The sequence below is a fragment of the Crinia signifera genome, chromosome 1, assembly GCF_055691185.1.
Source record: "Crinia signifera chromosome 1, ASM5569118v1, whole genome shotgun sequence".
NCBI lineage: Eukaryota > Metazoa > Chordata > Amphibia > Anura > Myobatrachidae > Crinia > Crinia signifera.
The window spans coordinates 112,359,282-112,373,997 of record NC_139217.1 but is presented as its reverse complement, the minus strand read 5'-3'; the positions used below and the strand labels follow the sequence as shown (position 1 = coordinate 112,373,997).

General features: G+C 45.1%; 1 protein-coding gene across 1 annotated transcript in view; it reads left to right on the top strand.

Annotated features, from left to right (window-relative positions):
• The window catches only part of GATB (glutamyl-tRNA amidotransferase subunit B), a 103,668-nt gene that overhangs the window by 39,838 nt on the left and 49,114 nt on the right, over positions 1 to 14,716 (top strand). The window contains exon 5 of the mRNA XM_083171604.1: positions 9,163 to 9,285. Within this exon, the coding sequence (XP_083027730.1) occupies positions 9,163 to 9,285 (123 nt within the window). The remainder of the gene's footprint in view (positions 1 to 9,162; positions 9,286 to 14,716) is intronic.

The window sequence follows — 14,716 nt, the reverse complement described above, 5'->3', positions numbered from 1 at the left end:
AGTTTCTTTATCCATTGGCATTCTCTTTGGAGAAGAATTTTATGTCTATCACCCCCCCTCCGCAACGGCGGTATATGATCTACCGGGATGTAGAAGAAATCACGTAGAGAGTGTCCTGCTTCATGGTAATGGCGGGCCACTGGTGGAGTGGCCTGGTCAATACTGGTTAAAGCTTTTTTAATTGAGGACCTGTGCATGGAGATCCTCTCCTTGACCATTCTAATGGTCTTGCCGATGTAGATCTTCTTACACGGGCATACGATGGCATAAATGACAAACTTAGATTCACAATTCAACCGGTGGAATATTTTATATTGTACACCCGTGCTTGGGTGTGTAAAATGTGCTCCCGTGATGACAAAGGGACAGTTCGCACAACCAGTGCATTTGTATGATCCGGTTGGTCTTCTTAGCCATGTGCTATTAGAACTCACAGAGGGGCTAATGTCGGAATATGTGATCCGCTGCTTGAGATTGGGGCTGCGTCTGAAACTGAAAAGCGGTAACTGGGTACAGTCAGGTCCAATAACTGGGTCTGTACTTATGATGTGCCAGTATTTGGTAACTGCTGCTTTGATCAATTTGGACTTTGTAGAATAGGTCGTTGGAAACACAACTCTGTTGACATTTTTTTGGTTGGAACTAGGATGTAATAAAGTCTCTCTGTCAAGGTCCAAACACTTTTCTACCGCAGCCGACACTTCCATCTTATTGTACCCACGATCTAAGAATTTATTAGCCATCAGTTGCAGGTCTTTTTGAAGATCATCTCTCTCGGATGTGATCCGGGTTACTCGAACAAGTTGGGAGAAGGGTAAACCCCTCTTAAGGGGTGCCGGGTGAAAACTCGAAAAAGCTAATAAAGTGTTTTTGTCCGTCTTTTTTGTGAACACTTTCGTCACAAATTTGTCATCTTGTATTGACACAGTCACATCGAGGAAGTCCATTGTCATGGGGTGCCAGTTATATGTAAAACGGATTCGTCCTGGGATTTTGTTTAGAAATTCAACAAATTGTTGCAAGAGGGAATGGCTACCCGACCAAATCAAAAATAAATCGTCAATATACCTGCAATAAAAAATTATGTACTTGGAAAAAATGGGATTTGACATGATATGTTGCCTTTCATAGCTGTACATAAATAAATTAGCATACGATGGGGCCATATTGGACCCCATCGCTGTCCCAGATAGCTGCAAATAAAAAGCGTTGTTAAACATAAAATAATTTTTCCGTAAAATTATATTCATAAGCAAAATCAGGTAATCGATGGGGGGACCCATGTAATGTGGGCTTTCGGTTAAAATGGTCCGTACGGCAGCTGTACCTTCCTCGTTAGAGATGTTAGTGTACAGACTGCCGACGTCCATTGTGACCAGAAGACTGTTTTTGGGGGGTTTTCCCACTCCTTTCAATTTAAGCAGGAAATCAGTCGTGTCACGAGTAAAGTATGGTGTTTCAACCACCACCGGTTGTAAATGAAAATCTACATATTGCGACAATGGTTGACCCAGTGACCCCCTAGCAGAGATAATGGGTCTGCCTGGGGGGGCCACTGGGTCTTTATGAATCTTTGGCAATATGTAGATCAAAGGGATTTTAGGAAAATCCTGCGTGAGGAATTTACTAGTATCTTCATTAATCCATCTGTTAGATAATCCCATTTTAATTACAGAATCAATTTCCAATTTGTAAGCAGACGTAGGGTCAAACGTTAAACGTTTGTAACAATCCTGTACATTCAACTGCTTCATCACCTCATTTATATACTGATCTTTATCCAAGATAACAATACCCCCGCCTTTGTCGGCGGGGCGGATTATTATACTGGTGTTATCATGGAGTGAGCGGATTGCCTGGGATTCAGATTTTGATAAATTATTCCTAACATACTCGTTCTTAGAGTTGGCAATTTCATATTTCACCATCCTAAAAAAGGTGTCAATGGAGGAATTCATAGTTGGGGGATCAAATGTACTCTCCCCTCGGAAAGGACCTCTCTCACAGGTACCTCCCGTTTTGTGTTTTTTGAAAAAATCCATGATGTTAAGTTTACGTTGAAACCTATAAAGTTCAACTTCAGTATCTATAGGCTTAGGTGAATGTGTCTGCACAAATGTTAAGCCCTTCGATTAAAATGGTCATTTCGGCGGGAGTCGGTGTGTATTTAGAAAGGTTAAACACGACTAATTCCGTGGTTTGGGATTTGACCCCTTTCCTCTTGTGTCTCCTACCCCCTCGTCTAGTGGGACGTCGCCCTTTCGATTCCGGCTCCGTGTGTGTACACGCTCCCGAAAAAAAGGACGCCGTCTACCTCTAGAGGGTTGGTCCGAGTCACTTTGGGAGGTGTGGGATTCAACGTCCGTATAGTCCCTTCCACCTCCTCGTTTTCTAGTGCCCTCTGCTGTCCGCCAGGGGCGTCTGTTACTTTGGGAATTAAGCCAGGGGTAAACCCTTAGCTCTTTATAATCCTCCTTCACTTTTTTGTACTTTGTTTTTTTGAAGGATAACAATTCTGTCTTAAATTTCTCAACGTCGTCAGTAATTTTAGTCACCCAGTTTCCACCTTCGTCAGCCCTCAAAATATCCAACCCACTTCTCTCACAGTCCTCTATATCGGTCTTAATAACTTCAATCTCTGTGTTTACTTGTTGCAGTACCAGTAGATCCAAGCTGCACTGGTTCAGGATCATGCACCACTGTTTACAAAAGTCAACACTACCCCTGCCAATAGTGGGCTGGTTCTTGATGCGGAACCCCCTGGGAATTAATTTATCCTTGTGATATTGGGAGAGAGTTCTCCCATGGAGTTCCAACTCTACCAATCTTTTATTAAGTTTTAGAAGGTCTGTGTAAATCTCCTCGGGGTTATCAACATCAAATGCGAGCGATGATGTGTCTGAGAAAAGGATCTTGGAGATATCCTTTTCCAGGAATCTTTTGGTGCCTGTAAGGTCACCAATGCTTGCTTCCATAATAACACACAGTATTTACAGTGAATCACCAACCAAATATATGAACATGTATGTAGAGTAAAAAATTATATATAATGTCCTGTAAATAAATATAAATAGAATACAGGTATATCTGCCCAGTAATTGAGAGAGAGCATATAGGCACATGGTAGTATTATCATTATAGTGACAAGACTTAGATTATATTTCCTTTTAAGTTGTTCTTTAGTTTGTCCATACTTTAATCTAAGAAGTGTAGTAGGCATAAGTTATATGGACAGCTCGACATTCAAAAAAGTAGATTCAGTATATGCATGTAATATAAATTAGCATTCCATGCACTGAATGCACTAAAAAATCGGGTGCGACGCGATGCCCGCGATTTCACATAGGGACCAATGTTAAATTTCTCAATTGACCCGATTTTACTGTTCAATGCCTCAATTGACACGATTCTTCCATAGGAAACAATGTTAAATGGCCCACAGAGGCCAAATAGCCACCCTGAAGTGTGAAATGGCCCCCACAATTGTTAACGCCACCTCACGATCAACGTCAACCCGAAGCGTGGCGAGCGGCGGCGGTACGCGTCCTACGACCTTTTCATACCCCCACTATCCACGTCGGCGTGGAGTTGAGAATAGAATAGTGTGGCGAGCCACCGAGCCCGAAGCGTGGCGAGCGGACGAGGATACCTGTGAAGCCCACGAAGGGACGCGTTTACCTGTGAAGGTATCCGCGTCCCCTCGCGGGGCTCGCCACGCTTCGGGCTCGGTGGCTCGCTGCGCTCGCCACACTATTCTATTCTCAACTCCACGCCGACGTGGATAGTGGGGGTATGAAAAGGTCGTAGGACGCGTACCGCCGCCCCTCGCGGGCTCGCTGCGCTCGCCTCGCTTCGGGTTGACGTTGATCGTGGGGTGGCGTTAACAATTGTGGGGGCCATTTCACACTTCAGGGTGGCTATTTGGCCTCTGTGGGCCATTTAACATTGTTTCCTATGGAAAAATCGTGTCAATTGAGGCATTGAACAGTAAAATCGGGTCAATTGAGAAATTTAACATTGGTCCCTATGGGAAATCGCGAGCATCGCATCGGTCGCGTCGCACCTGATTTTTAGTGCATTCAATGGCCGCGATGCCCGCGATTTTTTTACCTGCGATGCCCACGATCAAAATCGTGGGCGCCGTGCTAGGTAAAGAGTACCTAAAAAACAAACACGTATGAATAGAATACATCAAAAACTTCAGAGACTATATTGGGGGAAATTTACTAATATGTGTATTCTACTTCCCATGTGATGTTGCTATGGGCAACCAATCCGATCCTGTCTACTATCTTCTAGAGCAGGGCTGGGCAACACCGGCCCTGCAGATGTTAATGAACTACATATCCCAGGATGCTTTGCATTAGTTTTGCTATGTGGCCATGCTGAAACTGATGCAAGGCATGCTGGGATGTGTAGTTCATCAACATCTGGAGGGCCGGTGTTGCCCAGCCCTGTTCTAGAGGGTGCTAAATAAATAAGAAGTAGATTCTGATTGGTTGCCAATAGCAACATCACATGGGAAGTAGAATACACATCTTCACATCAGTAAATTTCCCCCATTGTCTGTAAAGGACCAGAGTTCGAGTTCAAGCCAGGAGAGTAAAGTATCGATGAGTCAACAGACACACTATAGATATTGCTAACTAATCTAAACACCCTGGAAATGAGAAGAAATACTTCCCCCTAAAGTGGCTGTACCATCGGGCACAACCAAAAGACATGCAAGATATCACCCACCATCCCATATTTCCTTCAACATCTAGGTGAAACCTCAGGCCAAATCTTATGCTGTAGCTCTAGAGTAAAATATACTGTATGTACCAACTTAAAGAACATTTCGGAATGATTGATACATTTGGGGATTTTAAAACATGATTTAAAGATGTCATCCAAACTGTTTTAATATATACATTGGGGAGGTATATTTCCCATTTAGACTGTGAAGGAAACAGCCCACTTCAGGCTTCAACAATCAGGTGTTGATACCATCTGGAAATACCACCTATTAGATAGGGCAGTGGTTCCCAAACTGTGTGCCGTGGCTCCCTGGGGTGCCTCGGGACACAAGCAGGGGTGCCGCGGCTTGGTGGTCTAGGACCAACGCAAATTATTAATGGTTAATTATTTATGAGCAAAACCAGTGCTGGTGGCTGCCAATCATAGAATGTGTACAAACAGAAGCAAATACTGCCCTTTACCACATAACTGCCACTAAGAATCGCATATAAACCCAATCTAATTAATTTTTTTGGGACCTAGGGGTGCCGTGAAAAAAATTCTGATTCTCTAGGGTGCCGTGAATCAAAAAAGATTGGGAACCCCTGAGATAGGGACATAAGGAGAAATTTCAATATTTTAGGGTTACCTAGTTGTCTGGGAGGCTTGGGCAGAAAAACATGGAGCCAATGCCAGAATTGAAGAAATTTATAAATATCCTGCTTAGGGACATGAAATTCCGTTTGACGGTGGGAAAAGGAGACTAAAATGCCATCTAAAAGAATGTCCTGTAGGCGCACTAGACCCTGGTCAAGCCATGTATTCAGTTGTAAACTTAGAATCATTTGGGCTATAGCCTGCAGGGACAACTGTGGGGCTGGTAGAGCAGCTGTAGAGATAGACAAAATCATACTTCGCCAGATCGATATCGTCATTTGGACTGCCTTGCATCCCGTAACTTTAGAGGGAACTACAAGCGTGGGTGACCACAACAGATCAGGTAAATTTAAGGGAAGCACAGCTTTTTGCTCAATAGTCACCAAAGGGTTAGGTCTGCCTTTTGAAAACCTGTCCCTAGCATGGCTTAGTATGCACGCCGAGTGATATTTCTCCAAGTCAGGGTAGGCCACTCCTCCTTTGAACTTAGCAAGGGTCAGAGCTATCTTTGGCCTCGCACCCCCCAAAAAATATGTAGAAAATAAGTGGTTAAATTTATTGCAAACAACTCTAGGGAAAGGTCGCAGGATGGTCCCTGTAACATCTACTCCCTGGTGAGCATTTCAAATGCTTGATAAAGTGGATTCATTGCAGCCTGCAAGGGGGTTAAAAATGGTGAGGATCGTGGAAAACAAGCGACCCTAGTCATTTAACCCCACGCTGGCTGCGCACCATATTCAATGTTCCGGGGGAATCCTCGCAGTCAGAACATGTTTTCGGGGGGTGTGGTATAGGGTTCCGACAGTCGGGATCCCGACAGTCATTAGCCCGATGTCGGGATCCCAACTGGCTGGACTCAGACAGCATGGCGAGCGCAACAAAGCCCCTTGCGGGCTTGCTACGCTCGCCACACTGCAGGCACGGTGGCTCGCTACGCTCGCCACCTATTCTCCCTCAATGGGGGTCCACGATGGAGAATAGCCGGTGGCCATCGGGAACCCGTCTGTCAGTGTTATGATGGTCGGGATCCCGAATGTCAGGACCCCGTCCGGCACCTGTTTTCGGGCCTTATAACCCATGGAATCAGGGCTGTTTCCTGACATATATGTTAACACTGTTGCTGTGCACGATAACAGGCTATTTATTGTGGGTTTCCTGTGGGCTGCCTCAAGTGTTCAGTGAATAGCCCTGGGGAATTCCACCCTTAAGGCCTCCCATACACTACTGCGACTTCTCCGAGGGGAAAAGTCGTAGAAAATACCTCTTGAACTGCCCAGGAGGTTCCCTGCCGACAAGATCAAATGTGATTTTTGGTATGCATTTCCGTTCCCCGCTGCTGGGAGGCTTCTACAGTTGGAGGTCGGAAGTGCAGCACGTCCGATCTCCAATCCGAACCGCACAGGACCGTGGATCTGATTCAATGTCAAACACATGCGATTTGGACACTTTTTGCCCCATTGCTCGGCCCTATCTGTCGGAATTGGGTGAAAAGTGGCCAAATCGCACTAGTCTATGGCCCTCTTTAGGGTGCCCAAAATTAAAACAGAGCAATAAATTCCAATAAGACTAAAGATTAAAGGCCCATACACACACAAAGATGTGTCAGTAACGACACATCGTTAACTACCATCTTTCATTTTCACCCTTGAAGTGAAAATGAACGACCTCAGCATTGCAGGTGATCACTGGTGCACGACGGCTGACAAACGACCACAAACGATGCAGGACCTTTTCTATTGAAAAAGCAAACAATGTTAACGACCGTAGCCAAATTTACCTGCATGCATTGACGATGGCTATGGTCTTTAACGACCCACGGGTACGCGCATCGTTGTTAGTCGTCTTTCATTCACAGCATAAAGATTCACCTCCTAAACGACCCTGGACCCTGAACGAAGTCGTTCTGGGTTGTTCAGGAGGTGATTTATAATGGGGTCGTTCATCATCATTAAGAAGACATCGTAGTGTGTGTATTGGCCTTAAGAGAGATTCAAGAGGAAATTTATTAGTAAATTGATATACGTTTTCTTAAAATATCTTCCCCAAAATGTTACGTTAGGGTGTTCCGACTTCACTTTTTTGTAGTTTAAGCTGATCTTGCCTCACTGGTGTTAGCTGCATTTCCTCTAAGACTTTGTGACCCTGCTTTTTATTACTCCTTATGCAAAGGTTGCGTTTTCCTATATTAGAAATGTGCTTCCTTACAGTCCATTATTTAGATTAAACAAAATTGGTTGCTCTGGTTTACGGTACTAGCATCCTCATCTCTTTATTATATGACGTGACAACAATCTGAGACTGTCAATCAGGGTTATGTGCCATGTAGGGCAGGAGAATAGGCGTTCAGACAACACTGTGCTGTCAGCAGCTGTCACCAATAACAACATGAGAAGAAGATAGCTGTTAATAGGGCTCAAAACTTTCTGTAACTAGAGAAGCGTTAAAGACAAATTCTATATAAAAAAAAAAATATTGCCTTTGTTTTGATTTACAACTTCAACTTTGATAAATGTGAACTTCTTTAACTCTTCAGTGTAACAGACACAAGGGAAAAAAACACACTCTACCTGCTACTGAACGTGTTTTGATCATCGGACAATAGAGTAGACATCGGAACAAATGCCCCTCCATCCAGATTGTGTGTACACATTTGAACGATGTTAATGAAGGATGGGACAATCGTGTTTTGGCCTTTATTCACATACTACAGGAAACTAGCAATATTGTTAGGGTAAATGTGCATTACGTAAATCCTGATGACATCACTTAAGACAGCGGGCACATGCATCTCCGCACTATAACTGCTCAATATTTGCCAATGTGCACAATATGCTGGTACAGTACAGAGGGACCTTTCAGTTCACAACAGACGTTTCCCGCTGAATGGCGCATTGAGGCAATATGTATGAGGACACAGCCGGAGCTGTTTTCCAATACAAGTTCTGTTCTGCTAGAATGTGTAGATATACAGATTCAAGGCACAATGTACTAAGCCTTGAAAAGTGATAAAATTTAGAGTGATAAAGCACCAGCCAACCAGCTCCTACCTGTTAATTTTCAAACACAGCTAGTGACATAGCAGTTAAGAGCTGATTGGCTGGTACTTTATTACTCTCTCTTTTATCACTTTTTAGGTTAGTAAATCTAGCCCTCATGGTGGCCATACATGGTGTGTTTTGCCCGTGCTATGCGATGCATCACATCTCATAGCACAAAAAGTATTTGCAGCGCATACTTTTTTGTACTAGTTCGCATTGCATCTGCTACAAATCACACGCGTTATAGCACATCGCACACATTTTGAACTAGATGCGATGTGATCTAGTTCAGAACGCACTGAGCAAATCGCTCCATCAGACACACAAATTATACAAGTGTCATATATCAAATTAATCAGCACAGTCTCCACTGCGATACACTTACATAGACATTGTGGGTAACTCACACCAGGCATGTTGCGCTGCATGCCGTATTGAGGCTGAATGTATAACTTGTGTGAGTACTGCATAAACAAATACTCCTCTAGAGTCTGTAATGTAACCAGTGGAGAAAGGGGCAAATACTCAGAACACATGAGGAACACCTCACTAGTGGAAGAGGAGGGTGGGACAATTTAGTGTATTCATAGAAACATAACGTACAGGGTGTTTATTGAATTTAAGTTCTGTTTTTACTGCTGCAAATGTTCCGGACATATTTTACATTGTATATAATAAAATTAACACCAAGGTGTCTTGCCTAGTAAGTTCTACCACTGGTTCCTAAACCGGCTGATTTTCTGTATAGGAATTGGACTTATGGAAATTGTAATGGAACCTGACATGACCTGTGGAGAGGAAGCCGCTGCTGCTGTCAGAGAACTCCAACTCATTTTGAAGTCTCTTGGAACAAGTATTGCAAACATGTCAGGTAATGCAGCCAATACATGTCTGTTTATTCCTGTATCTAGATATGTCTATATCCACTTTCTCATATAGAGACGCAAGCACTCGCCACTTTATCAAAGACAAGATTTTTGATAAAGAACTTTTTGGTTTCATTTTCAATGGTGTCTTAAAGTATAATTCCAAATTCACCCAGCTCCGACGTTTTCGGTCCTTAAAAAACTGGACCTTTATCACGGAGTGTTTAGGTGAGTGAAACAGAGTTCAAAGAAGGTTCTGGTGCAGCACATGCTAACCAGCCAGGTGCAGGAATGGTTTGGTTAAATGTGAGTTAAAATTCGCCAGTCAGGGGCAGTGAGCCCCTGACTCGTTGAATACTGGAGCCGGCGAGGCTCCGGAACGCAGCGAGCAGTGGCGAATCTGCAGAGAATCCTAAACAGGATTCGCTGCACGTCGTCAGTATTCTCATTGAATACTGCCCAGAGTGTAATAATCCTTTACTTTTGTTATCTCAATTATAACTATGCAGTCACACTATTAACTGCAATTTGTAGGCTGATATTATACTTATTAATAGATTAGTTACTTATTTATAGGAAGACAGCTGTAATTGATCTAGACCAGATGGGCCATTCATATATCCAGAGATGTACAGTACTTGTCTATTTGCCATGTTTATCTCAACTGTATAGTTGAATGACAGATACTAATCACTGTGTTCTCATTTGCTTGACTGTTCTGCATATGAAGATATTTTGATTGCTTAGCCACTCCTATATGGATACAGCTGCCATGCAGTTTGCACATTAATGCCCTGATTATCTTATACACTAATCACTGACATAGTCAAAACAATATGGGCATGGCAAGTTTTAACCATACTGCCTGATATGGTTTTTAGCATAGCCTGTGCTAGTTTACATGGTGTAACAGTATAATGAAGTGGCAGTTGCATGTGTGTGTGTGTGTGTGTGTGTGTATATATATATATATATATATATATATACATATGGATTATATTATATTGTGTATGTGTGTGTGTGTATATATATATATATATATATATATATATATGCCATCCTGATAAAAGGAAGAACCAGCACTGGACCACCAAATATATTGAAAAAAATCTTTTAGTGAAAAGCACAAATAAAGCACAATCCAAGGACTGACCTTTGAGGAAGGTGCGCAGGGCACCAAAACGGACCGTCAGGGACCTACTGACAGACAGACGGCTGCCGAGTTCCAGTCACAGTAATGTTACCAATGTCGTATGCCTGAGGGTGTGGAAACTAATTGTCACATTTGGATTGTGCTTTATTTGTGCTGGTAGCCGGACTTGTAATTCTGGAGCTTGGATTTGATACTTCACTAAAAGAGACTTTTTTCAATTTATTTGGTGGTCCAGTGCTGCTTCTACATGACCGGGCACGGACGTTTATATATTCTGGAAGTGTTGTGCGAGCTATCATTCTTGCTATATATATATATATATATATATATATATATATATATATATATATATATATATATATATATATATATATATATATATATATATATATATATATATATATATATATAATGTCGAGAGGACCGTCACTTAGTATATCCAATAGGTCAACAGGTGAGGTGCCTTCCACATCAGAAGTATATAATGACGATTTTCAAAAAAATGAAAACAGGAGGCGGCACTCAAAGAAAACGCGGGTAAATTGTATTAAAGCATAAAAGTGCAAAACTGGTCAGTATACATGGTCAACAGTTTCGGAGCTGGTGCCCCTTCCTCAAGACCACTGACACATCAACTGAATCAAACAGAACATAGTGGTTTTTCGTTTTCTGCACTTCACCACTATGTTCTGTTTGATTCAGTTGATGTGTCAGTGGTCTTGAGGAAGGGGCGCCAGCTCCGAAACTGTTGACCATGTATACTGACCAGTTTTGCACTTTTATGCTTTAATACAATTTACCCACGTTTTCTTTGAGTGCCGCCTCCTGTTTTCATTTTTTTGAAAATCGTCATTATATACTTCTGATGTGGAAGGCACCTCACCTGTTGACCTATTGGATATACTAAGTGCCGGTCCTCTCGACAATATATATATATATACATATGTGTGTATATATATATATATGTGTGTGTAGAAAGATGAAGCGGCACTCAAGGATGAAGTGAATAAAGATAAACTCTTTATTTTTATGTCATTCTACGTTTCGGTTTGAACACAAACCGTCATCAGAAATACAAATAATTCCTGATGACGGTTTGTGTTCAAACCGAAACGTAGAATGACATAAAAATAAAGAGTTTATCTTTATTCATTTCATCCTTGAGTGCCGCTTCATCTTTCTACTCTACAAATTTGCAGCAGATGGCACTGGGCAAATAATTTGTTTGGAAGCTAGAGTGCTGGATATACTTTGTGATTATTTTTATATATATATATATATATATATATATATACTAGGTGATTCATCGCGCCCTACGGGCGCTCTTCACACCGTCGTAAGGGGCTGCGCCCCCTTAATTTGTGAACGTTTGTATATGAGAAATATGGTTAGAATTGTATGAAAGATGCCCTGTATTGCAACGTAGGTGTCCGCGAATCGCGGGAGGGGGGGTCGCAGAGGGTGCCGCGAATTGCAGGAGGGGGGGTCGCGGGGGGTGCCGCGAATTGCAGGAGGGGGGGTTGTGGGGGGGTGGATGCTGCGAATCGCGGGAGGGATTGCAGAGAATCGCGGGAGGGGGGTCGCGGGGTGGGTTGCCGCAAATCGCGGGAGGGGGGATACGGGGGCGGGGGTTGCGGCGAATCATGGTAGGGGGGGTCGCAGGGGGTGTGCCGAGAATCGCGGGGGGGTGTGTGTGTGCCGTGAATCGCGGGAGTGGGGGTTGCGGGGGGGTGGGGGGGGGTGTGACGCAAATCGCCACAAGAAAAAATCAACACAGAAAGGTCAACACATGTAAATGTTGACATAAGTGTGGCACTTCATTGGTGTCCATGTTGACACATGAGAATGAATATGAAAATATTCAAAAAATGAAAAAAAAAACTTCAAAAACTCATGTCAACCTTTTTCATTGTCGACCATAGCCATGTCAGTGTTTTCCATGTGCAATTTAATTCTGGAGCTGCCGCGAATCACGGGGGGTGCCGCGAATTGCGGGAGGGGGGGGGGTCGCGGGGTTGGGTGCCGCGAATCGCGGGAGGGCGGGGTTCACAGGGGTTCCGGTGGGGGGTTGCCGCGAATTGCGGGAGGTGGGGGGTCACGGGGGGTGCCGCGAATCGCGGGGGGGGGGTTGCGGGGGGGTGTGACGCGAATCGCCACAAGAAAAAATCAACACAGAAAGGTCAACACATGTAAATGTTGACATAAGTGTGCCACTTCATTGGTGTCCATGTTGACACATGACAATGCATATGAAAACATTCAAAAAAATGAAATAAATCTTCAAAAACTCATGTCAACCTTTTTCATTGTCGACCATAGCCGTGCCAGTGTTTTGCATGTGCCATTTAATCCTGGGGCTGCCGCGAATCGCGGGGGGGTGCCGCGATTTGCGGGAGGGGGGGTTGCGGGGGGTGGGGTGCCGCGAATCGCGGGGAGAGCGGGGTTCATGGGGGTTCCGGCGGGGGGTTGCCGCGAATTGCGGGAGGGGGGGGGTCGCGGGGTGGTGCCGGGGTGCCGCGAATCGCCGGAGGGGGGTTGCGGGGTGTGTGACGCGAATCGCCACAAGAAAAAAATCAACACAGAAAGGTCAACACATGTAAATCTCCTATATATTTGGCTACATCTGTCACTCAAAGTGGGTGTCTGTGTTCTATAACGCTCTGTTCCTGGACTTTCCTCTTAATGTGTGATTGCCTTCATCTGTGCTGAACACCTTTCTGAGAAATTAACCTGTTTAAAACAGGTGATGGCAATCATACATTAAGGGGAAGTCTAGAAACAGAGCATTGTGTCCCTCCTGCAGAGGGTCATGTTGGGAGGTATGTGACAGAGAACCAGCCCAGTGAGCCCACAGACAGTGCCAGACACCCACTGCCTTCCCATGTTGCCCAGCACTGCTACTCCACAGCCACCAGGTGAGCGCCCCCCTCCCGCGATTCGCAGCAAAAACACACCCGCGACCCCCCCCCTCCCGCGATTCGCTGCAAAAAGAACCCCCCACGACCCCTCCCGCAATTCGCGGCATAAACACCACCCCGCGCCCCCCCCCCCCTTCCGCGAATCGCGGCAAACCCTCCCCCGTGACCCCCCCCCCCCCGATTCGCGGAAACACCCCCCCCCCGCGACCTCCCTCCCGCGATTCGCGGCAAAAAGAAACCCCCCCCGCGACCCCCCTCCCGCGATTCGCGGCACCCCCCCCCCCGCAATTCGCAGCAGCCCCAGGATTAAATGGCACATGCAAAACACTGACATGGCTATGGTCGACAATGAAAAAGGTTGACATGAGTTTTTGAAGATTTATTTTTAATTTTTTTTAATTTTTTCATATTCATTGTCATGTGTCGACATGGACACCAATGAAGTGGCACACTTATGTCAACATTTACATGTGTTGACCTTTCTGTGTTGATTTTTTCTTGTGGCGATTCGCGTCACACCCCCCCGCATCCCCCCTCCCGCGATTCGCGGCACCCCCCGTGACCCCCCACCTCCCGCAATTCGCGGCAACCCCCCACCGGAACCCCTGTGAACCCCGCCCTCCCGCGATTCGCGGCACCCACCCCCGCGACCCCCCCTCCCGCAATTCGCTGTACCCCCCGTGATTTGCGGCAGCTCCAGAATTAAATTGCACATGGAAAACACTGACATGGCTATGGTCGACAATGAAAAAGGTTGACATGAGTTTTTGAAGTTTTATTGTCATTTTTTGAATATTTTCATATTCATTCTCATGTGTCGACATGGACACCAATGAAGTGCCACACTTATGTCAACATCTACATGTGTTGACCTTTCTGTGTTGATTTTTTTTCTTGTGGCGATTCGCGTCACACACCCCGCAACCCCCCCTCCGGCGATTCGCGGCACCCCGGCACCACCCCGCGACCCCCCCCCCCCTCCCGCAATTCGCGGCAACCCCCCGCCGGAACCCCCATGAACCCCGCTCTCCCGCGATTCGCGGCACCCACCCCCCGCAACCCCCCCTCCCGCAAATCGCGGCACCCCCCCGCGATTCGCGGCAGCCCCAGGATTAAATGGCACATGCAAAACACTGGCACGGCTATGGTCGACAATGAAAAAGGTGGACATGAGTTTTTGAAGATTTATTTCATTTTTTTGAATGTTTTCATATGCATTGTCATGTGTCAACATGGACACCAATGAAGTGGCACACTTATGTCAACATTTACATGTGTTGACCTTTCTGTGTTGATTTTTTCTTGTGGCGATTTGCGTCACACCCCCCGCAACCCCCCCCCCCCCGCGATTCGCGGCACCCCCCA